We start from the raw sequence: 22,939 nt of genomic DNA on the forward strand, positions 1-22,939 counted from the left end.
TGAAGGGTGTATGATGGGCGGCTGCTGAAGCCAATCTCTGGTTAGACTCTTTCTGGAACACACAATTCAGGATTTATTGTTTTTTTCCTCCTGCCTTTGGAGGTTCTCCATAAATGACGTGGACTGGTGCAACACTATCTGGTGATTCTCCCCACCAATCCGGTTATGCATTTTAGATTATTTGAATGATTTAATCCAATGTGTAGCCAGCATGTGTAATCAAAGGCTATTTGTATAGAGCTTCTGCCATGCGTTGGAGGTGATTACCCTAGGGCATTTTTGTGTGTGTGTTCTAGATGACGGTGTTTAAAAAAAAGAGAGGCCTTAGCCAGGAACACGGAATAAGCCTAAACCATATCTATTAGAAACATAAGCAGTCAAAGTTTAAAGATGGCTGCATGTCTTAAGTTTGTACTGTGAGTTCACAGGCAGGTTCAAATAATATTTTTTCAGTGACTGAACAGGGAGGGAGTTCTTTGCCCAGTGGCAGTAATCAGTTTCCTTGACTGTGCATAAGATGCTTTCAGAATATTCTCATCTGTGTGAGCAATACATCTGAGCATTTACTGAAGCCATATGGTATAAGGAGTGATTTGTAGTTATTGCTTTTAGTGCTAATTCAAAGGGGAATTATAGTTGAACACATAAAACTGTGAAAAAATGGAAGCGATTTACTTGTATAATCAAACTCTCAAAACTCCTTGAGCATTTCTAGCGATGACTGCTCTATAAAGGCAGCCACAATAAAAAGAAACGCTTCCCAAGTAGAGTCACATCTTACCCTTCTCAAATTTTAAAAGGTTGCTTACTGAAAGAATGCAGATTGCACAAGCCCCATGTAGCTTGAGTGTAGTCTAAAAATGAAAAATGATTTTCCTGTACTTGTTACTTTATATTACTTGAAGGGAAAAACAAACATGCATTCATTCCATTTCCTATAAGAGAACAAGATAATCCCATGGCTTCCATGTTACGAAGGGAGCAAATGCAGTTCATTGCCTATACAGGATGCTGTGTGGCCTGTGCAGATGTGATTATGCAGTACGTTTCATTCGCCCTATAGCTGTCACTCACAGCACCTCCAGTCCAACAATGTGACTCTAGAGAAAAGTATTAATTATGGGGTCCTTGCTGCCAGGCAGAGAGATGGAAGAACAGCCGTAGCAGCCGTGTGCTTCTATCAAAAACTGTAGAGAACTTGGAGGGAGGAGTACAGTTTGCAGGAGGTTCCAGGAAGTCAGCCTGTGTGCACATGGTTAGAACGTTAGCTGCAGTTGCAGCATCTCTTTTAGTAAAGAACCATTTTGGTTTTACAAGCATGTGTAAGCGGGGGAATAGTCCTGCTATTGTGGGGAACTTTCCTGGCTTCTGCACTACCCCGGTGAAATGGGCTAGCGAAAGGATCTGAGACCTCACTCCCATTCCCTTTACCCAGTGGCCTCCCTGCCCTTGAGGACTCCCCTTCCACGCTCCTGTCTGGCAGAGTCCTCGTAACCCCAACAAGGCTGGGCCCAGGATTCCTGGGGGGCTCGATCCCCAACCCTCCTGTGGTCACCTAGGACAGGGGCTAGGGTGTCCCCACTCTGGGGTACTCTCTCTGCACTGGGCACTTCTCTGACCCACTGACCAGTACATACAAGTTAAAGCAAATGCAAGTTATTTAATCAACAATTAATTTTAAAAAGAATAAGGAAAAATGGGAAAGGTTAAAGGAAACACATCAACCTGCTCTGTGGCAGGGAACATCACAAACAGTGTCTCTGGAATGTCCGGGCAGTTCACAGTCCGTTCCTTGTAAGTCCCAGGCCTTCTTCTCAGGCCCTGGCTGTGCTGTAGGGATGCTGTGGGTTGGACACTTGCTCTGGTGGTGGCCACACGCTCTCAGGCTCTAAGTGGTAGGACCCTTCTTCCCAGTGTCACCCCAGCCCTGTCGGGGTTACGATCCAAGCCTGGCCTGCAGAGCCTCTTGGCTGAGGTGTCTCCCTGTGCTGGGCCAGCTGCCCAGGGGCCCCCTCGCTCTCTCCAGCTACTCACCACACCCAGCTCCAGACTGCTCAAGCCCCAGCTCCACCACTCTGTCTCTGCCCTGCTGCTGCTGCTCTGCCTCCAGCTCCTTGGGCTGCTTCTTTGGCCCCTCTGCCTCTGGTTGCTGCAGCTCTGCTCCCAGGACAGGTCTGCTCTGCAGGCTGCTTCTGTGACTCTGTTCCCAGCACTGACCTGCTTCCCGGGCTGCTTTTCTGGCCCCTCTGGCTCTGGGTGCTGCAGCTCTCCTCCCAGGGCAAGTCTGCTCTCTCTGGGCTGTGCCTCTAGCTTTGGGGCTGCAGCTCTGCTCCCAGGACAGGGTCTGCTCTCTCTTGGCTGCTTTTCTGGTCCCTTTGGATCTGGCACAGCTCTGCTGCCCAGCACAGCTTGGGTCCCTGCTTTCTCCTTAACTCGGCCCCACTCCGTCTGACCCAAGCAAATCCAGCTCACACGGAGGACGGGACCTCCCTGGCCTCCTGACTCCCTGATTAGCCTGCCCACCCTGTCATTCAGGCCGACCTGGAGCACTGGCCTCTCCCCATTGTTCCTGGGGACTATCAGTCTCAGGGTCCTGATTCCGCATCGACCCTTCCCCCTTTTTAGTACTGGGAGCTAGCAACTAAAATACCCCCACTGAATGTTAGTAAGGGGACAAGAGTCCCCTTACACATGGAATCATCTCTTGTTATTACCCAGAACATGGTACATAAAACAAAAACCACCATAACTAACCTAGATACTACCCTAAGTAGGGCCCTACCAAATGTACGGCTGTGAAAACTGCGTCACGGACCATGAAGTTTGGTCTCCACCATGAAATCTGGTCTTTTGTATACTTTTACTCTATACTATACAGATGTCACAGGGGAGACCAGCATTTCTCAAACTGGGGATCCCGACCTAAATGGAGGTTGCGGGGCCAGGGTGTTACAACATTATTGTAGGGGGGGCCGGGGTATTGCCACCCTTACTTCTGCACTGCCTTCAAAGCTGGGTGGCTGGAGAGGGAGGCTGCTGAACGAGAGCCCAGCTCTGAAGGCAACAGCCCAGAAATAAGGGTAGCAATACTATACCATGCCATCCTTGTTTCTGCACTGCTCCTGGGGCAGTGCTGCGTTCCGACTTGGACTCCCAGCCAGTAGCTGCCGCTGTCTGGCTGCCCAGCGGTGAAGGCAGTGCCACCAACAGCAGCAGTACAGAAGTAAGGGTGGCAATACCCCAAACCCCCTACAACAGCCTTGCAACTCCCTCCGCCCCCATTACCCTCTTTTGGGTCAGGGCCCCTACAGTTACAACTCCGTGAAATTTCAGATTTAAATATCTTAAATCATGAAATTTAGGATTTTTAAAATCCTCTGACCGTGAAATTGACCAAAATGCAACATGAATTTGGTAGGGCCCTACCCATAAGATAATACTATCAAACTTCAGAATTACATCGCCTTCCATGGCTTCCAGCTGATGTTGGAAGCCAATAGGAAATATGGCTGTGATCCAAGTGATATGGCCCCTCCTGTCTTGATGGGATCTTGGGCTCTGGGTATCACAGTGCTTCTTAACCTTTTTTCATTTGCGGACCGCTACAACATTTGGAGGTGTGGACCCCTTTGGATATATTAGACAATCTGTGGACCTCCAGGAGTCTGTGGACCACAGGCTGAGAACCACTGGTGTGTAGGAAACTTCCTGCCTCCTTCCACCACCCCCAGGACATTCAGGGTGAGAAGCGGAGTGTAAGAATACTAATACAAATAAAAACAGCTTTTCAAGAGTCACAAGTTTGACGCATACCAACACACACTCAGGACTGAAAATGTTAGCACTTGCACGCAAAGGTGTCAGAGTTCAACGTCTGCTGGTGTGTTTGTATATGCATTGTGAGCACATGTGAACGTGCAACTGCTCCTGCACACACACGGAGGTAGGGTAGGAAATGGGGCCAGAGTGAGCATCTGGCCCTAATGTTCTCTTCGCTCACTGAAGGTGAAATTGAAGACAATGGGCTTTTCACAGGAGACTAAGAACACAGTTGTGGGATGGAGTCTGTCAAGCTTAGACATTTGTAAAACACGCACTGCCATATATTGGATCTACTCATAGTAGCATTGCCCATAGTAGATAATAGTGGGCTCTGCTCTGTCCCTTTCACATCATAAAAAGCTCTGTGCTTTTAGTAGAATATTTCCCTCAAGCTGGAGGAGAGGGGGCAGGACACAGTCACTATTACAGCCTATAGGTTACAGTAGTGGCAATGCTTTGTTATCTGAGACTGTGGCCATTGGAACTGCACTGTTCACATTTGGGCATATCCCCACCACTTCCCTGCTCCTTCCACAGCCTCCCATGTGCTCACTCAGACTAAGTCACCGCAGTGGACAAGGGGCTGCTGAGTCCCCCTGCTTCCTTTCCCTCACAAATACATTTCAAACTGCCTCTCCCCTCCGGGGAGCTGTTTTTACGTAATCAGGGTGCGGTGCCTAGTCTACTCTGGGCTGCTTCAATTGCTTAGTAAAGCAGGCAGGAACCACTTGCTGAGCTAGCCTGAACCATCCCATCCACCTGCTCGTGAGACAAACAAGGAAAGGGCTGGTAGGTGCTATTGTGGCATGCCTCGCTCAGGGTCAAGCTGAGAATGCACAAGTCCTAGATTCCATTTTAAGCAGAAACCCAGGACCCACCCAGGGATAAAGAATTAGTTATGAATACATTTTTGCCTGATATTTTATGTGCTGAGGAGACTTGGGCCAGATTTTTTATTTGCATTACACACTTTTTTTTTTCAAAAATATTTTGAATGAATTGTAGTACTCACGAAAGTGAGATTAATATGTTGGACCAACATCACCCCAAGCGTAGCACTGCTGGAGGCAAAGGAATTACACCCTAGTGAATTTGGCCCCCTGGCACACAACCAGGCATAGCAGGCAAAGAGCTACTGTAGAGACAGAAGCCGCAATACAAACACAGGAAAGGAGGACCCTGATAAGCAATGGCTGACCTCTAGAAGTAGTGTGTGTTTCTTTCCCTCAGATTCCTGTTACACCCATGCAGGCTGAAGTAATATTTTGGTTTGCATTAAAGGTAAATAGTGATTTTAGTAGCCTGAGCGAGGTATAGTACTAAGAGGCTCTGTAAGATCTCACCCACAAATATCTGCTAAACCACTGGCAACATAGCTAGAAACTGGATCTTCTGTCAGGGTAGAAGGAGGGAGAGCTCTTTGTAATATTAAAAACAACCCTAGCAGCACTGAGCACAGCTACAAATGGCTAAGGAGATTTTGCTGACATTGGAAACTACTCAAGTTCTACCTTTTGAATAACAACAATAGATCAGAAAAAAAACCTTTTGGACCTACTGCGTTTGCTACATGGGAAGAACAAGGATGTGGATTTTGTGCAGAATGAATCACCATCCACTTAGCTTCATTAGGTCTTTTGCTCTGATTTCTATCCTGAGGGGGTAAAATAAGCTATATGTAGCTGGTAGCACAGTATGTACGATATCTGTATATATAACAATACAATCTTATCACTACGTTTTTCTTCTGTGGAATAGGTGGCTACAAAACTCATACTGTTAGTGGTGTAAGTATATACAAGGTTACTTATATGGTGATTACTGAATTACAAAAGGAAATGCTAAAATGAGCAGGAGAGAGGTGCTACTCTTAGCTTCACTTCCTTTCAATACAATTTGCATTCTAGTCATAGAATCAGACTGTTTTGCTATAGGGAAAATCCTGCAATACTTTGCAAACGGACAAAGCCTCCTTAGGGATCAAAGTCTCTGGGCAGCCGCCTGCCATCCTGACAACAGCTATCCGTCCACATAGATCAGTTCTTGTCAGTTCCCAAACTTGTACCAGTTTAAACTAAATCAGTTTAAAGAACAAACCTTAAGTGATAATGACTCTTAAGCCAGTCAAACTGAAATAAGTAGCCACACATGGGGTTGCACTGATGTATTGACGTCAGTTTCTAAACTGTACAACTAATCAATACAACTCATGTGTAGGTAAGGCCTATGTGGCTTATTTTATTTTAGTTTGACCTGGCTTTGTCTGCTCTAAATATAAAAGTCTAAAAAAGTTCAGTTTAACTGAAGGGTGTTTAAAATCCATTTGATTAAACTCATGCAAATCTCTTTATATACAGCAGTTTATATAACTTATTTTGGTCCGTACCCAACCTGCATAAGCCAGCTGTAAAAGAGATATAGATGTCCAGGCAGAGGTTTGCACTGGTTTAACTGAACTAGTTTTTAAACAGACTTCAAGTTAAACTGGTGGAACTGTTGTGTGATGACAAGCCCGAGAAAAGGTAGGAGTTCTCAGAAACTTAGGGAGCTCTATCTGCATTGAAAATGTCCTTTACATCCCCAAAACATGCCTACTACCTCAGGAGAAATCCAGGCATTTTTTTCAGGGTTATCCAAGTCCTTATCAGCATCGCCATTTCCAAAGGTTATGAATGTGCTAAAACTACCAGCCTTATTTTGTTCATCTCATGCTTTCAGATAATGGATAGCACGGAGTGGCAACTGCCACATCTGGTCTCTCCAAGCACACCCCCCCTCTAGGTCTCAGGCCGTCACCAGTCATGGGATGGAATCATATGATTCTCCCTTTGTAGTCCCCGGTGTAACAACCATGACCACCCAAGCAGGTCTGAGGTTTCTTGAAGCTAACAGTTTCAAACTGAGAAAATTTAAAGTGACAGAATACCAGTGCAGTTATAGGTTAGTGATTTTTATAATGGGGATTCTTCTCAGGTAAGTGTCCTCATTTAAAGACTGGATGTATAAATAATTGGCTTTGTATCAGTTCCCCATCTAATGTAATCTAAAGAGAACAAGATCAGATAAGCAGTACCCATGGCCATGTGGATTAATTTAGAGTGTAAAATTGGGCTAAGGGTTGCAAAAATCACTCACGCTTGGCAGTCTCAGCCAAGGAGAGCCAAGGAGTCTAAATGGGCACCCAAGTTTACATATCCTCCCACCCCTAAAGACTGTCAGCTCCAGGTCCAGGGTGAGGCAACCTGAAGAAGATTGTACTGTCAATGCATGTGCCGTTCCGGTTTTGTGAATAAAAAGGACTTCAATTACTAGTCACGTTGATGCCTCAATATAGATTATAAAAGTGTCAAGTAATGGGTTGATCACACTGGCTATGAAGAGTTAGGATCAGTGAAATTAATGCACCATCATGCAATGGATGGAACGTGTTACCTTATCTATATTGAATCTGCCACTGTACAGGCAAGACAAAACTTTGACTTTTCCCGGGTGTTTTTCTTATTTTTATTATAGTTTAAATCAGAGAGCCTACAGGCTCTAGGGCATGAAGGATACTGTTATTGCAGGCGATCAAGCTACTTTACAGTTTAAAATTATGCTGCTCTAACTCCACTGGCATCTCCCCTTTGGGGCTACTTCCATTTTAAAAAGGTTGGCTTTACACACAAGCTGCTTTTATTTTTGCTCTGCTCAGAGAGGAGTTTTTGAAAACTTCTGAATTCAGCTCCAGTGTGAAAGATTGAATGTGATTCATATGTTCTTGCACAAGGCATTGCTGAAACATTTGGAGTATGCAGTGGTTTTCAAGGGGCCAAACTGGGTCACTGTGCTAAGATTTTTGACACCATGACACGGGTAGAAATAAGGAAATCAGTGTAAGTTTGGAATGAAAATGGCAGCTTATCCATGTCTATGAGCACCTGTGCAACAAGTCCACTGCTCAAGCTGCATCTTTTTGACGTGGGAGCAAATTGGAGAATGGAGCAAAAGGGAAATAAATTCCTGTAAATCTATAACCCCATTACTCTAACAAAGTCCTCTTTGAAACTGGCTTTAGACAGTATGACATTGTTAGAAATTGTTTCCCAGAAAAGCTCTGTGTTTTACTTCTGCACATTCAGGAGACGGGTCAGGATCCAGTCAAAGGAACTTACACTCCATTTTGTTTACAAAACTCGCAGTCTGCAATTGGAAAGACATGGCTTGTTTTCAAGTAGATTTACCAGTGTGCTCTGGTGTTGCAGGAAATGACTGCAAATAAGTGATATCGCTTTCTGAGATGCAATTATAGGGGCCTCCGCTTGACTATTCTGTGTGTGTTTGTTCTCATGTGTCCCTCAGAGGAAGGGACAGACACTATCTTCAGTACTAAACCAACACAATATGGAACAAAGATACTTGGTTGCCTTAATTTAGGAGATTTATTATGGATTAACAACAAAGTGATGTCAGAAACTAGCCAGTTTTAATGAGAAGTTACACATTTTAAAAAGAAAACCAGAGTCTGAGAACCCTGAACAGTTCACTAGCCTTGTCATTTCCAGCAGCAACTTCTGCTGTGGTAGAGGAGATCAGTTTCAAAGAAGAATCCGTGGAGTCCAACTCCCAGGCCTATAGACCTCATGTTGCTGAGGGGCTTCTGTCCTGCTGATGGCCTGGGGTTGAGACCGTGCACATTCCATGATCATACTGACTTTTCAAAGGTTTATAGTTGGTCCTGTAATCAGTGAGGCAATGTGACGTCAGAGCTAGGATAAACAAGGACAAAACAGAACCCAACATTCTATTTAACAGCTACTGAACATTTTTATCAATGACCTGGAAGAAAACAAAATAATCCCTGGTAAAGTTTGCAGATGACACAAAAACTTACCACCAGAGAAGTAAATAACGAAGAGGTCAGTTCGCTGATATGCAAGCCGGGCACAAGCAAGCAATATGCATTTTAATATGGCTAAATGCTAATGTATACATCTAGGAACAAAGAATGTAGGGCATACTTACAGGATGGGGGATTCTATCTTGGGAAGCAGTGACTCTGAAAAAGATTTGGGTTGGGGGGTCATAGTGGATAATCAGCTGCACTTGAGCTCCTGGTGCAGTGTTGTGACCAAAAGGGCTAGTGCAGTCCTTCAGATACATAAGAAGGGGAATTTTGAGTAGTAGAGAGGTTATTTTACCTTTGTATTTGGCACTGGTGCATATGCTGCTGGAATATGGTGTCTGGTTTTGGTGTTGACAGTTCAAGAAGGATGTTGACAATTGGAGAGGGTTCAGAGAAGAGCCACGAGAATGTTTAAAGGATTAGAAAACATGCCTTATAATGTCCATCTACTTAACTTAACAAAGAGAAGGTTAAGGGATGACTTGATTACAGTCTATAGGTACCTACATGGGCAGAAGATGATAATGGGCTTTTCAATCTAGCAGAGAAAGGCATGCCATGATGGAAGTTGAAGTGAGACAAATTCAGACCAGAAATCAGGCATACATTTTTTATTGGCGAGGATATTTAAACATTGGAACAATGTTCTCAGACAGCATGTTTCTAGCTTCCTATGAGCACATTCTCCTCTTGTTCTGGGCTCAGAGCTCCCATTAATGGTGATCTTTACACAGAAAAGGGAAAAACTTACTTGCATAGGGATTCCTATCTTCTGTTCATTATCCCTTTGAGAACAGTGGAAAATATTCTCTTTAGCTAATGGAAGCTGCTGTCCATATGTTGGGCTAATTTTGCTGCTCATATATAGCTCAACACAAATGCTTACATATAAACTGACGTAGGGAAAGGTAATAGTGTAGAATTCCAATGAAGTATATGGCGAGGCCTATAAAAATGCTCTGTTTTATTCAGACACTTCAAGAAATCTTCCAGACAGAAAATACAATCATGTTGCTGGAGAGAGCTATAATGGCAAAGGAGTGCCCACTGAAAGTAGCTCAGACCCGCCTGGAGGGAAGAACAAGACGACCCAATGTAGAACTTTGCCGTGACATACCTCAATTTAAGTAAGTGCATTCCCTGGTTCACCCATCTGTCAGATGGTAGTTCTAGGGAAGAATTTCAGATGGATTAACTCTGAGCTATTTCAATGAATGCAGAGCCCACAAAGAGAGAAGTCACACAATACTTAAAGATTAGAATGATATTGGTTACTTGATAATAATTAATTAAAATTGTAAGACCTGGAAGGAAGAGGTATAAATCCAGATCAAGTATGTCCAAATTCAAACCACGAGCCCAAACTTGAGATTCTGAGCATGTGCAATTCCCACTGAAGTCCTCCTACCTTCAGTATGTTGCAGGTGGCTGGCATCTCTTGGGATTCAGTCCTATATTTGATTTCTGATTATTGAACTGTTTTGCAAGCCTATTCAATAGGTAATAGTAGGTTTTCTCTTCAACAATTGCTTAATTTAAAAATGTTAAGTGCTTTGGCTCTAGAATTGGCTATTACCTCAGCAACAGTTTCCTTTCTGCAGCTTCTGTCATATGAAACAAATTACACTTTTATTACATGTACAGATAAGCTGCAGTCTCATAGTATCTGCCACTGTTCTGTATTTCGCCCTACAAGAAAAGCAGGTGAGCATACATATTCACCTCTAGCTCAAATTGTGCCTTTACTCTGAGGCCTTGGATGGTTGCCAAGATAGCCCACAGCTATGATACCGATCTGCCATTTACCGTACCTAGATGATAGGGTCTTACTGCCTGTGCTTGCTCTTCTCCAAGCTACTCTCCTGAAGGTCCCTTTCATCTCTCTTCAACTTATTGTGCCTTTTTTCTTTGCTGCTTCCTTGTACTTGAAACCTTTTGATCTTCTGTACCATTGAACCACCACTTTCTCTTTTAAATGATTCCTTAAACACACACCTTCAAAGTTTGCTGATGAAAGTCCACTAGAGAAAAATATTTATCAACCCTCCCTCTGCCTCCCAAAACCCTGCATCACTGAGACTGACCTCCAACTGGGCTTTGTGTATCTGAACTTCATGGGTTGCCTGAATTCGAACGTAAGGTCTGTGGAGAGGGGGCCACTTCATCCTTTGGGCTCTCCACTGCATCAGGCATGCGGTTGATGCTCCAGAATTACAACTGTGGTCCCTGAGTCAACAAAGCATTCAAGCCCTATTGAAGTCAATGGGATATAAGCATGTGGTTAGCTGCTTTGCTGAATCGGGGCCAGACTGTGACAAATGTGCAAACTTCAGAGGACAAAATTCAGATGGGAGTCGAAGCCAGATTGTTTCAAAGCCCCATCAACTGGGTCATAGATTAAGAGTTTCACAATATTTGGTTTTCCAGACCCAGCTAAAGCAATTTATGCCTGGTCTGTACACAGATTTAGTACCAGTACAATTATTTTAACTAAGAGTGTGGATTTTAAAAAAAAATACTCATACCTATACTATGCCTAGTGGATGCAATTATGGCATGAAGGTACCTTATTACAGCATAGCTTTATTCCACTTCCGAATGACGCAGTCATGTGCATATTGATGCCAATTCTCATGCTCTTAGATTGTGTTTGGAGACATCAGAGATCGAGGAGTTGACCATCCATACGATACTCAATCCCAATTCCATCAGGAAGGTGGTCATGGATGAGAATCAGGACCGCGGCACAGTCAATGGAGAAGGGTGTTGGAGCAATGACACAGCCCTGCTTGACACCAGGGTGAATGATGAACGGTTCAGTCTCTGAGCCATTGCACAGAATGGTGGCAGTCATCCCATCATGGAGTAGTCTGATGATGGAAATGAATTTCTGTGGACAGCCAAACTACACAGCACCTTCCATAGGGCATCACGATTGACAGAATCAAAGGCCTTGGTTAGATCGATGAATGTCATGAACAGTTCCTGGTGTTGCTCTTTACACTTCTCCTAAATCTGTCGTGCCATGAAGATCACGTCAGTTATGAGTGTCAGTTAAGATCAGTTATGCCTTGGGATGGCCTGAAGCCACACTGTGATTCGGGGAGGAGTTCCTTGGCAAGGGGGAGAAGACGGTTTAGTAGGATCTGGGCAAAGATCTTCCTTGCAATGGAGAGGAGGGCAATACCTCTGTAGTTCCCACACAAAGATTTGTCCCCTTTCTTGAATATTGTAACAAAGTCAGGTGGAATTTCTTTGCAGGTCCAGATTTTGTTGAGGAGCTGGCAAAGTTTGTGCTGGAGCATTGTTCCACCAGCTCTAAAAACCTCAGCTGGGATGCTGTCTGAGCCTGGTGTCTTGTGATTTTTTTGTCTGGGTGATGGCACACTGGACTTCCTCAGAATATGGGGGATCAGCAAGGTGTTCCATTGCCAAGCAGCGTGGAATAGACTTGATGGTGTCTTCAGAGACCATGGATTCACGATTAAGTAGGCTCTCAAAGTGTTCCTTCCAACGTTGTTTAATGGCCGCATTGTCATTGAGGAGGGTGGAGCCATCCTGCGAATGTAAGGGGATTGGGTCTTTGGAGCTTGAAAGAAGCTTCTCAAGTCATCCTGATCTATGAAACCCTGGAACTCAGAGGCCTTCTCTTGCTACCACTTATTTTTGATGTCCCGTAGCCTCTTTTGGACTTTGGCTTTGAGCACGTGATAAGTCTCACATTTTCGATGGTTAGAGGAATCATTTTACCAGTTACAGATTGCAGTTCTAAACCCTTTTTGCAGATGGCTATCACAGCCTGGGTCTCTCTCTCAACATCGGGAAAACCAAGGTACTCTACCAGCCCCCACCTAGACAAACTACTCTTACATGTACGCTACAAATCATCATCAGCAGAGAGCCCCTGGAGTAGATGTGGACCATTTTCCATATCTTGGCAGCCACCTCTCCCAAACAGCCACCACTGACAAGGAAATTGAATACAGGCTCTGCCGTGCCAGCACATTTTTTGGAAGACTACTTAAATGAGTCTTCAATGATAGGGATCTGCAAACAGTCACCGAGAGCTTGGTTTACAAGGCAGTTGTCATCCCCACCTTTCTCTATGGGTGTGGGACCTGGGTAACCTACAGATGACAACTCAAGTGGCTGGAGTGGTTCCAGCAGCGCTGTCTCAGGAGGATTCTCAGGATCATCTGGGAAGACCGACACACTAACATCAGCGTTCTCTCTGCAGCTAACATCACCAGTATAGAAGTGCAGGTCATGAAACACCATCTCCGCTGGGCTGGCCACTGTGTACATATGCCTGACACTCACCTCCCGAAGCAAGTACTCTTCTCTCAATTAAGTCAGGGAAGAAGGGCTCGCAGAGGGCAGTGGAAGCACTTCAAAGAAATACTGAAAATACATCTGAAACGGGAGGCATCAACCCAACAAACTGGGAAGACTTGGCGCAGAACAGAACACAGGGGTGCCACACCATACACCAAGCCACAGCTTACTCTGAGGGGAACAGATGTGTTCATGAGACAGAGAAACGACAAAGGAGGAAACAAAGGGCACAACACGCCAGCCAACAACTGTCTCCTCCAAGATTACATCTGTCATTTCTGTGGGAAAATCTGCAGGGCATGAATTGGACTCCTCAGCCACTTAAAAACCCATTGGTGAACCCCCTTGGCAGACGTCATCCTTGCATCGAGGGATAGCCGAAGAATTCCATTTCCACAGTATAAGCTGAACAAGTATAAACACTTATATAATGATACAGTGGTGTCCACCCTAGGTGGGCTGTGACACAAAGTCAGAGTCAAGCAGCCCTATCCTGCTTATTCCTACCTCGAGCGTCCTGAACTGGAACCCAGGGTCCCCTACCAGCCCCCGATAGACTTGGGAGAGAAGAGAGGGTTTTCAGACTCCTGGGCACCAGGAATAGACTGACAGCCTGGCTGGGCTGAGAGTGCAGGGGCTGTGCTGCGCTTGCCAGAGTGGGGTGCTGTTGTACTGGTGCTCCACCTCACAGCAGGACATGGACTTCATGCAGGAGTCAGCAAGTCCTATTCATCGAAGAACATCTGGTTTGCTGTGACTGAACTCTGATTGCAGCCTAGGTTGATGAACTTATCAGGGTTCTCCATGGTACTTGACACTGCCTGCACCGAGGTTCTGAACCTTGATCTCCTGACATGAAACATTCAGCCCCAGCATGGGGACAGTGTCTTGAGACCTGGGAGGGTGGGGCTGAAATTCTCTGACTTCTCCACAAGTAAAGCAGAGTTGTCAGTGTCTTGGTCAGTGAACACTTCTTGACCAACCTGGATTCCGACAGGAGTAGCAGCAAGTTCTAATATCCAGCTGATAGCTCTACAGAATAGTACTGGGGTGCGAATGCATCCCTGTGGCACACCTGAGGTCATGCAGAAATGTAGCTGGGAACTAACGTGCACTCTCACAGTGGCACCTAGTGAAGATGAGCAGATTTAGAATGCCAGCTGCTTTCGCTGCGAGCCAACGTGCTGATCGGTCAGCTGAATCAAAAGCTGTTTTGATTTCAATACATGCCACGTGAAGCGGGGGGTTAAATTCTCAGTGCAGCTCAGCCAGGAGCTGAAGGATAAAGACAGTGCCCATTGTCAACAGCCCAGCTATGAAACCTGATTGCTGTGGATGACTATGTCTGGTAAGGAGAGGCTGCATCCTGCTCAGCAAAGACCTTTCCAGAGCACAACAGCAATGAGATCAGTCTGTAACTGTCACTCTCAATGTGAGATCTGTTGCCCTGGTACAGGGACATTATGAGGGCGCCTTTCTATCCTGCTGGTACTTTGCCTGATGCCCATGCTTTTAAGAACAGTTGAGACAGGCCAATGCTCACTCGTTCGGAGGCATCTTTGAGTGACTCGATTGGAACACCCTCGGCTCCAGCAGCATATTCATTTAGTCCCTTTTGTATGACTTTTCATACAGAGGATCAACGTTCATTCTTGGGTCCACAGCTGTGTGGGTTGCCAGGTCACGTAGCTCCGGAGAGCTGTCAGCAGGTCCGGATTCAGCATGCTTTCAGAATGTGTTTTCCATCTATCCCGGCCCTCGTCCATCGATGAGCAGGGAGAGCCATCTGGTTTCATGATGGGGATGTTAGAAGGCTGTTCATGGCTGCCAGCCAGGTGCGTGATGGCTCTGTAGGCAGGATGCAGACTGATGTACTTTAGGCAATCCTTGACTTTGTTGGCTAGGGATTTGATATAGATCATCCATTTATGTTCTTGGACACCTCCCTTCTTGCATGCATCTTCCCCCCCCCCACACACACTTTTTTGCTACTATATCAGGCCACCTCAGAAAGCCAAGGTTTCTTGCACGATTGTCTGAAGCCAATTTTTCCAGTGGCAGCATGTAAAAACACATGCAAAGACGGTGAAGGAAAAAAACAAACTAATATATAAATATTGAGGTATCTGGGAACCCAAATCTATATCTAGTTGTTTATTTATCTACTAGGAAGTTGTGCTTCATGTTTGGTACAGAAGTAGAAAAGGAAATGGGGGAACATGGGGGGGGTCTAGATAATCTTAACATTCTTTAAACTTAAAGCCAAAAACACCCCCCGATAAAAACAAAACATCAACAAAGGAACGAGCTGCAGGAATAAAAAAAGAATGCATGCAGAAGTCCAGCAACAGAGTGGGGGCTATCCAGTTTATTGCACCCAATGCAGCATGTATGATTACCTGCCCTGTGGGCAGGTGGTGTATGTGTGCATTCGGTGCAAGGAGCTCCTGGCCCTCAGAGACCAAGTGTGGGCTTTGGAGACCAGAGTGGCTGAACTGAAGGAGCTAAGGGAGACAGAGAGGTACACAGATGAGACTTTCTGGGACACAGTAGAACAGTCTCACCCCTGCCTGCTCTGACAGCCTCTGTGCTATTGAGGAGAATGAAAGTCTCAGGGAAGGAGAACATCTAACTGGAGCAAAGGGAAACAATCCCATACTTGGGACCCTCCTTCCAGATGATGTTGTGGTATCCTCTAGCACTGAGGATACCTCTCCAGGGGAGGGAACTCCATTTATTACCAAGAGACAGATAATAGTTATGGGGGATTTGATCACTAGAAACATAGATAGCTGGGTTTGCGATGACCGGGAAAACCGCATGGTGACTTGCCTGCCTAGTGCGAAGGTTGCGGATCTCTCTAGGCATCTAGATAGACTTATGTGTAGTGCTAGGGAGGAGCTGGTGGTCATGGTACATGTAGGTACCAGTGCGATAGGGAAGGATAAGAGAGAGGTCCTGGAGTCCAAATTAGGTAAGAGATTGAAGTCCACAACCTCCAGGGTAGCATTGTCTGAAATGCTTCCAGTTCCACACGCAGGGCCAGTTAGACAGGCAGAACTGCAGGGTCTCAATGCGTGGATGAGACAATGGTGTCAGGAGGAGGGGTTTAGATTTATTAGGAACTGGGGAAACTTTTGGGAAAAGGGGATCCTATACAGGAAGGATTGGCTCCACCTAAACCAAAATGGAACCAGATTGCTGGCACTTAAAATTAAAAAGGTCGTTGAGCAGTTTTAAACTAAGGGTTCAGGGAAAGCCGACAGGTGCGTAGAGACATCCCTTAGGGGAGGATCTATTAATGGACATTCTCTATATCCTACTAAGGAGGAGAGGATGGAAGATGATAAAATACAGGTAGGATCTGATGAGAAACAGTCAAATGAAAAAGAGGCCGATTCAATTACATCATGTAATGGCAGACAGCTAAAAAGTTACAAGTTTTTAAAGTGCTTGTACACAAATGCCAGAAGTCTAAATAATATGAGTGAACTAGAGTGCCTTGTATTAAATGAGGATATGGATATAATAGGCATCACAGAAACTTGGTGGAATGAGGCTAATCAATAGGATACAATAATACCAGGGTACAAAATATATCGGAAGGACAGAACAGGTCGTGCTGGTGGGGGAGTGGCACTATATGTGAAAGAAAGTGTAGAATCAAATGAAATCTTAAATGAATAAAAATCTTAAATGAACCAAACTGTACTATAGAATCTCCCTGGATAGTAATTCCATGCTCTAATAATAAGAATATATTAGTAGGGATATATTACCAACCACCTGACCAGGATGGTGATAGTGACTGTGAAATGCACAGGGAGTTTAGAGAGGATATACAAATAAAAAACTCATTTATAATGGGGGATTTCAACTATCCCCATATTGACTGGGTACATGTCACCTCAGGACAGGAAGCAGAGATAAAGTCTCTTGACACCTTAAATGACTGCTTCTTGGAGCAGCTAGTCCTGGAACCCACAAGAGGAAAGACCATTCTTGATTTAGTCCTAAGTGGAGCACAGGATCTGGTCCAAGAGGTGAATATAGCTGGATCACTTGGTAATAGTGACCATAATATAATTAAATTTAACATCCCTGTGGTGAGTAAAACACCACTGCAGTCCAACACTGTAGCATTTATTTTCAGAAAGGGGGACTATGGAAAAATGAGGAAGTTAGTGAAACTGAAATTAAAAGGTACAGTGCCAAAAGTGAAATCCCTGCAAGTTGCATGGACACTTTTTAAAGACACCATAATAGAGGCTCAACTTAAATGTATACCCCAAATTAAAAAAAAACATAGAGAACTAAAAAAGTGCCACTGTAGCTAAACAACAAAGTAAAAGAAGCAGTCAGAGACAAAAAGGCATCCTTTAAAAAGAAGAAGTTAAATCCTAGTGAGGAAAATAGAAAGGAGTATAAACTCTGGCAAATTAAGTGTAAAAATATAATTAGGAAGGCCAAAAAAAAATTTTGAAGAACAACTAGCCAAAGACTCAAAAAGTAATAGCAATTTTTTTAAAGTACATCAGAAGCAGGAAGCCTGCTAAACAACCAGTGGGGCCACTGGACGATGGAAATGCTAAAGGAGCACTCAAGGACGATAAGGCCATTGAGGAGAAACTAAATTAATTCTTTGCATCAGTCTTCAAGGCTGAGGATATGAGGGAGATTCCCAAACCTGAGCCATTCTTTTTAGGTGATAAATCTGTGGAACTGTCCCAGATTGAGGTGTCATTAGAGGTGGTTTTGGAACAAATTGATCAACTAAACAATAATAAGTCACCAGGACCAGACAGTATTCATCCAAGAGTTCTGAAGGAACTCAAATGTGAAATTGCAGAACTTCTAACTGTAGTTTGTAACCTATCATTTAAAACAGCTTCTGTACCAAATGACTGGAGGATAGCTAATGTGACACCAATTTTTAAAAAGGGCTCCAGAAGTGATCCCAGCAATTACAGGCCGGTAAGCCTGACTTCAGTACTGGGCAAACTGGTTGTAACTATAGTAAAGAATAAAATTGTCAGACACATAAATGAACATAATTTGTTGGGGAAAAGTCAACATGGTTTTTGTAAAGGGATATCATGCCTCACCAATCTACTAGAATTTTTTAAGGGGTCAACAGGCATGTGGACAAGGGGGAATCTAGTGGATAAAGTGTACTTAGATTTTCAGAAAGCCTTTGACAAGGTCCCTCACCAAAGGCTCTTAAGCAAAGTAAGCTGTCATGGGATAAAAGGGAAGGTCCTGTCATGGATCCGTAACTGATTAAAAGACAGGAAACAAAGGGTAGGAATACATGTCAGTTTTCAGAATGGAGAGAGGTGTCCCCCAGGGATCTGTGCTGGGACCAGTCCTATTCAACATATTCATAAATGATCTGGAAAAAGGGGTAAAAGTGAGGTGGCAAAATTTACAGATGATACAAAATGACTCAAGATAGTTAAGTCCCAGGCTGACTGCGAAGAGCTACAAAAGGATCTCTCAAAACTGGGTGACTGGGCAACAAAATGGCAGATGACATTCAATGTTGATAAATGCAAAGTAATGCACATTGGAAAACATAATCCCAACTATACATCTGAAATGATGGGGTCTAAATTAGCTGTTACCACTCAAGAAAGAGATCTTGGAGTCATTGTGGATAGTTCTCTGAAAACATCCTCTCAATGTGCAGTGTCAGTCAAAAAAGCTAACAGAATGTTGGGAATCATCAAGAAAGGTATAGATAAGAAGACAGAAAATATCCTATTGCCTCTATATAAATCCATGGTACACCCACATCTTGAATACTGCATGCAGATGTGGTCGCCCCATCTCAAAAAAGATATATTAGAATTGGAAAAGGTTCAGAAAGGGGCAACAAAAGAGATTAGGGTGTGGAACGGCTGCCATATGAGGGGAGATTAATAAGACAGGGACTTTTCAGCTTGGAAAAGAGATGACTAAGGGAGGATATGATAGAGCTTTATAAAATCATGACTTGTGTGGAGAAAGTAAATCAGGAAGTGCTATTTACTCCTTCTCATAACACAAGAACTAGGGGCCACCAACCAAAATTAATAGGCAGTAGGTTTAAAACAAACAAAAGGAAGTATTTTTTCACACAACGCACAATCAACCTGTGGAACTCCTTGCCAGAGATGTTGTGAAGGCCACGACTATACATAACAGGGTTCAAAAAAGAACTAGGTAAGTTCATGGAGAATGGGTCCATCAATGGCTGTTAGCCAGGATGGGCAGGGTTGGTGTCCCTAGCCTCTGTCAGAAGCTGGGAATGGGTGACAGGGGATGGATCATTTGATGATTACCCATTCTGTTCATTCCCTCTGGGGCACCTGACATTGGCAACAGTTGGAAGACAGGATACTGGGCTAGATGGACCTTTAGTCTGACCCAGTATGACTGTTCTTATGTTCAATTGTCATGGGCTTTATAAACTGAGAGAAATCAGGAAGCACTGGATAGTTCATGCGTCTGTTCTCTTGTCCAAGTCCAGTTTAGATGGAAGAGATTCCAAACCTCTCAAACTCAGGATATTTTCAGATAAATACCCAAATATTTAGATGTTTCCCCAAAGTATATCTGAGCTATTCACATCATCTGGGTCTGCAAGAAATTTCCAGTGTTTTCCCCCACACTTGAACAGGCTCATACTATTGCTAAGGAAGAAATTCTTATGGTATTTCATCACTTCAGCTTTTGGCCTCAATCTGAATCAGTAGCACTATGAACACACAGGGAAAATATTCCTGAACCTCCATGAAAGGATCAGTAACAGGTTGTCAGTTTGAGGTATAATTGCAGGTTTGTAAGTCATTTTACCCAGTCTTGTTCCCCCAGCCTTTGTTCATACAAACACCTGAATCCAAGTCATGAAGTCCTTACTCAGGCTAAACTCTGAGTTAGAGTTTTACTGGGCTAAAAATGATATAATCCAGCTCGTGAACTCCCATCTAGCTAATGTAAAACCAATTACTGCCTATTTCCCTCCTTGAAGGATTTATGCTCCTGGAATAATTTGTACTGGTTGTTTCCTCTCATATGGTTAAAAACAAGGATAGTTCAACCCAAAAGCTCAACTGTTATAGCTAGGGGAAGAAAATACCCATTGAAACACTCTTGAAAAGCTGAAAATGTTATCAGATTTTGCTGTTTATTTAGAAGGAAGTGCTAATATTGGCACTGGTTCTCTAACTTGGTGTGCTGCCAACAGTACAGCTGAAGGAATTAGATAAACTACTAATTAATAAAGGAAGGTTAGCTTTGCTGTGCATTTTACTGCATCAACTGGGAAGCTACTTTTGAAGGGGCTTCCCTTCCTACCAGGGAGCAGAGGTGTTTTCACACTTGCTTAGTCCAACTCGAAGCTTCTTTTTAACACTTAAATCCCCTAAGTCCTGCAGACAAATCCTAGCCATCCACCACCCTAAAGAACAGACCATAGAAAGGGTTTGTTAGGTATTTGGGTAACTTGTCTCCTCCTCCCTTTTCAGACTCGTCAATGAAGTGTTTACTATAGATGACACATTACAGACCCTGAAGCTGCGCCTGCGAGAAGCCCAGGATACTCTTCAGCTGTTGGTCCTTAACAAAGCAAGACTGGAGCATGACCTTTCCGTGAAGGCCAATTCCCTCTTCATTGACAAGAAGTGCATGGACATGCGCAAAACCTTCCCCAGCACCCCACGGCTCATTGGCTACACTTGAAAGGATCCGAGTTTTCCCACGTCCTTTCAGTATGTGACATAAAGGTTGCAAATTATGAAGGAAATACTTTTCTTTTAGTTTTTTTTTTAAACACAACCCAATAGAAATAAACATACTAAAACCAAAACTGTCATAGCACGTTCCTTACAGCTACTCGTTCTGAGCAGCTGCAGTCAGTCTGTGTAGTAGGATGACAAACCTTTTCGGACAGAAGCAGATCAACTTGAAAACAGTCCAAAAATCTGTGTGTAAATGTATTGGTGATGAAAGGTGCTGATGGTGCCAAATCTAGTATTATAGTGATGTGAACATCTGTCAATTGGGAACTAGAGTCAGATGAACCAAGCTTGATTCATACAGGTTGCAGAACAGCTAGAAGGCAACGACTCTATGTCACTGCTCACCTAGGCTGGATTGAAATTTATTTTGGGGAATTTTTATGGCCTGGGTGTGACGTTACACTCCATATTCTTTATGGAAATATGCTTATGATATTGATATGGCATAACATATATACTTTATGCAAGATGGCTCGTTTAAGATATCATGGAAAGGTTATGATTTACTGAATGTGATTATCCAATTTGTATGCCTGTATCATTTCTGTATCTGAAGTTAGGAATATTAACCATGTATCTGTATTTCAAATGTGTTACTTTGGGGGTCACCCAGAACTAGCCCTTCAGGTACAACAATGACAAAGCCAGACAGCGCTGATGGCCCATTAGCAAAGACAATGTATTGTAAAAAAGAGCTTAGTCTTCCTGTGGATGCACCAGACTGCCTCGGAGTAATGGCTGCTACAACCCTGCAGACACATGGGTTTGAGTCACCTGGTACTGGACCCCTTCCCCTCTTAGAATGCCAGTGTTTTTCCACTGGAAGACAAAGGGTTCCCGCCATACACAAAAGTTATATGAGGCAGGGGAGTGACATCATCATGGCTCTCCTCTGCCTCCCCACCCAAAGAGACTCTGAAAAACACCTGGAAGCAAGAACTGAACTGGGGGAAGAAGAGTTGAACCCAGGCTGGAAGGGCATCTAGCTTGTGAGTAATAATACCTGAAGTCTCAGACTGAAGGCCAGTGCAGCTGATTTTCAAGTCTCTCTGTAATCTGCCTGTGACAATATTTAGGGTTAGAAATTACTATTTGTAGCCAATTTCCTTAGGTAATCAAGCTTAGTTTGCATGTTTTGTTTTATTTGTTTAGTAATCTGCTTTGTTCTGTTTGCTATCTCTTTAACCACTTAAAATCTGCCTTTTATAGGAAGAGGGCAAAATTTTATGAGCTTGCGCTGTGCAGATTTTTCTATACAGTGTAAAACTGTATTATTTTGGGTTTATCTCCCAAAAGGGGCGTGCATGTGAGTGCTGGGTGAAACCTCTCACACAGAGCTGACTTCAGTCTGTGTCTGCAGCTGGCTGTGGCCCTACCTGTGTGTGTGCACTGCAAGAGGCCGGAGAGCCTAATTCAGCAAAACAGGGAGAGGGAATCCAGACTAGTGGAGCAGGAGATGCTCAGTGGAACCCAAGTACATCAGGTGGCATCCTGGAGGGCGGCGTCCAATCCGTCACACTGGGTTATACAGAAGGTCAGCCTAGATGATCACAATGGTTCCTTCTGGCCTTGGAATCTGAAATTGGTCACCTAGAGGTGAAAACCAAGAGAGACTCCATCTAAGCCTCATTTTTAAAATTAAGTTTCTTGTTCAGGTGGATATGAAGAAAATATTTTACATATGAACTGAGTGTGACTGATACTGCGATATCTGTCTGAATCTGCAGGTGGCATAAATATTCAGAAACGTGAACTGTACATATTCAGCTCAGAACATTAATTCCAAAACAAAACATATTAAATGTCAACATTGACTCTCTATTGCTGATCCTTTTGGGAACAAATAGCCGGGTAACCCAGGCTCTTAGCTAGGTTTTAGTCCTAATCCTCCTATCATCCACAAAGAAAAACCTCTGACCTGGGTTTGGAAGCACTTTAAGACCAGGCTAGTTTACAAAGCTGGTGATATGGGTTGGAACCCTGGCTCTGCTTTAACTTGGGCTGGAACCTGCCCACTTGCAGTGAGAACATAGGCAAAATCACCCAAGTATTGATAGTCCTCCTGTGCCTTCCCACAGTCCCCCCCACCCCTAAAGGACAGACAAATTCTCCAGCG

The 22,939-nt window shown here is 44.0% G+C and overlaps 1 protein-coding gene across 1 annotated transcript in view; it reads left to right on the forward strand.

The window, feature by feature from the left end:
* TEKT5 (tektin 5) overlaps window positions 1–21,214 on the forward strand; it is a 58,442-nt gene extending 37,228 nt beyond the window's left edge. Inside the window, exons 6-7 of the mRNA XM_007053808.2 lie at window positions 9,680–9,834; window positions 20,551–21,214. Of these exons, the coding sequence (XP_007053870.2) occupies window positions 9,680–9,834; window positions 20,551–20,764 (369 nt within the window). The 3' untranslated portion in view covers window positions 20,765–21,214. The remainder of the gene's footprint in view (window positions 1–9,679; window positions 9,835–20,550) is intronic.
* The last annotated feature ends 1,725 nt before the right edge of the window (window positions 21,215–22,939 follow it).

This window comes from Chelonia mydas, chromosome 10 (genome assembly GCF_015237465.2).
Source record: "Chelonia mydas isolate rCheMyd1 chromosome 10, rCheMyd1.pri.v2, whole genome shotgun sequence".
Lineage (NCBI taxonomy): Eukaryota > Metazoa > Chordata > Testudines > Cheloniidae > Chelonia > Chelonia mydas.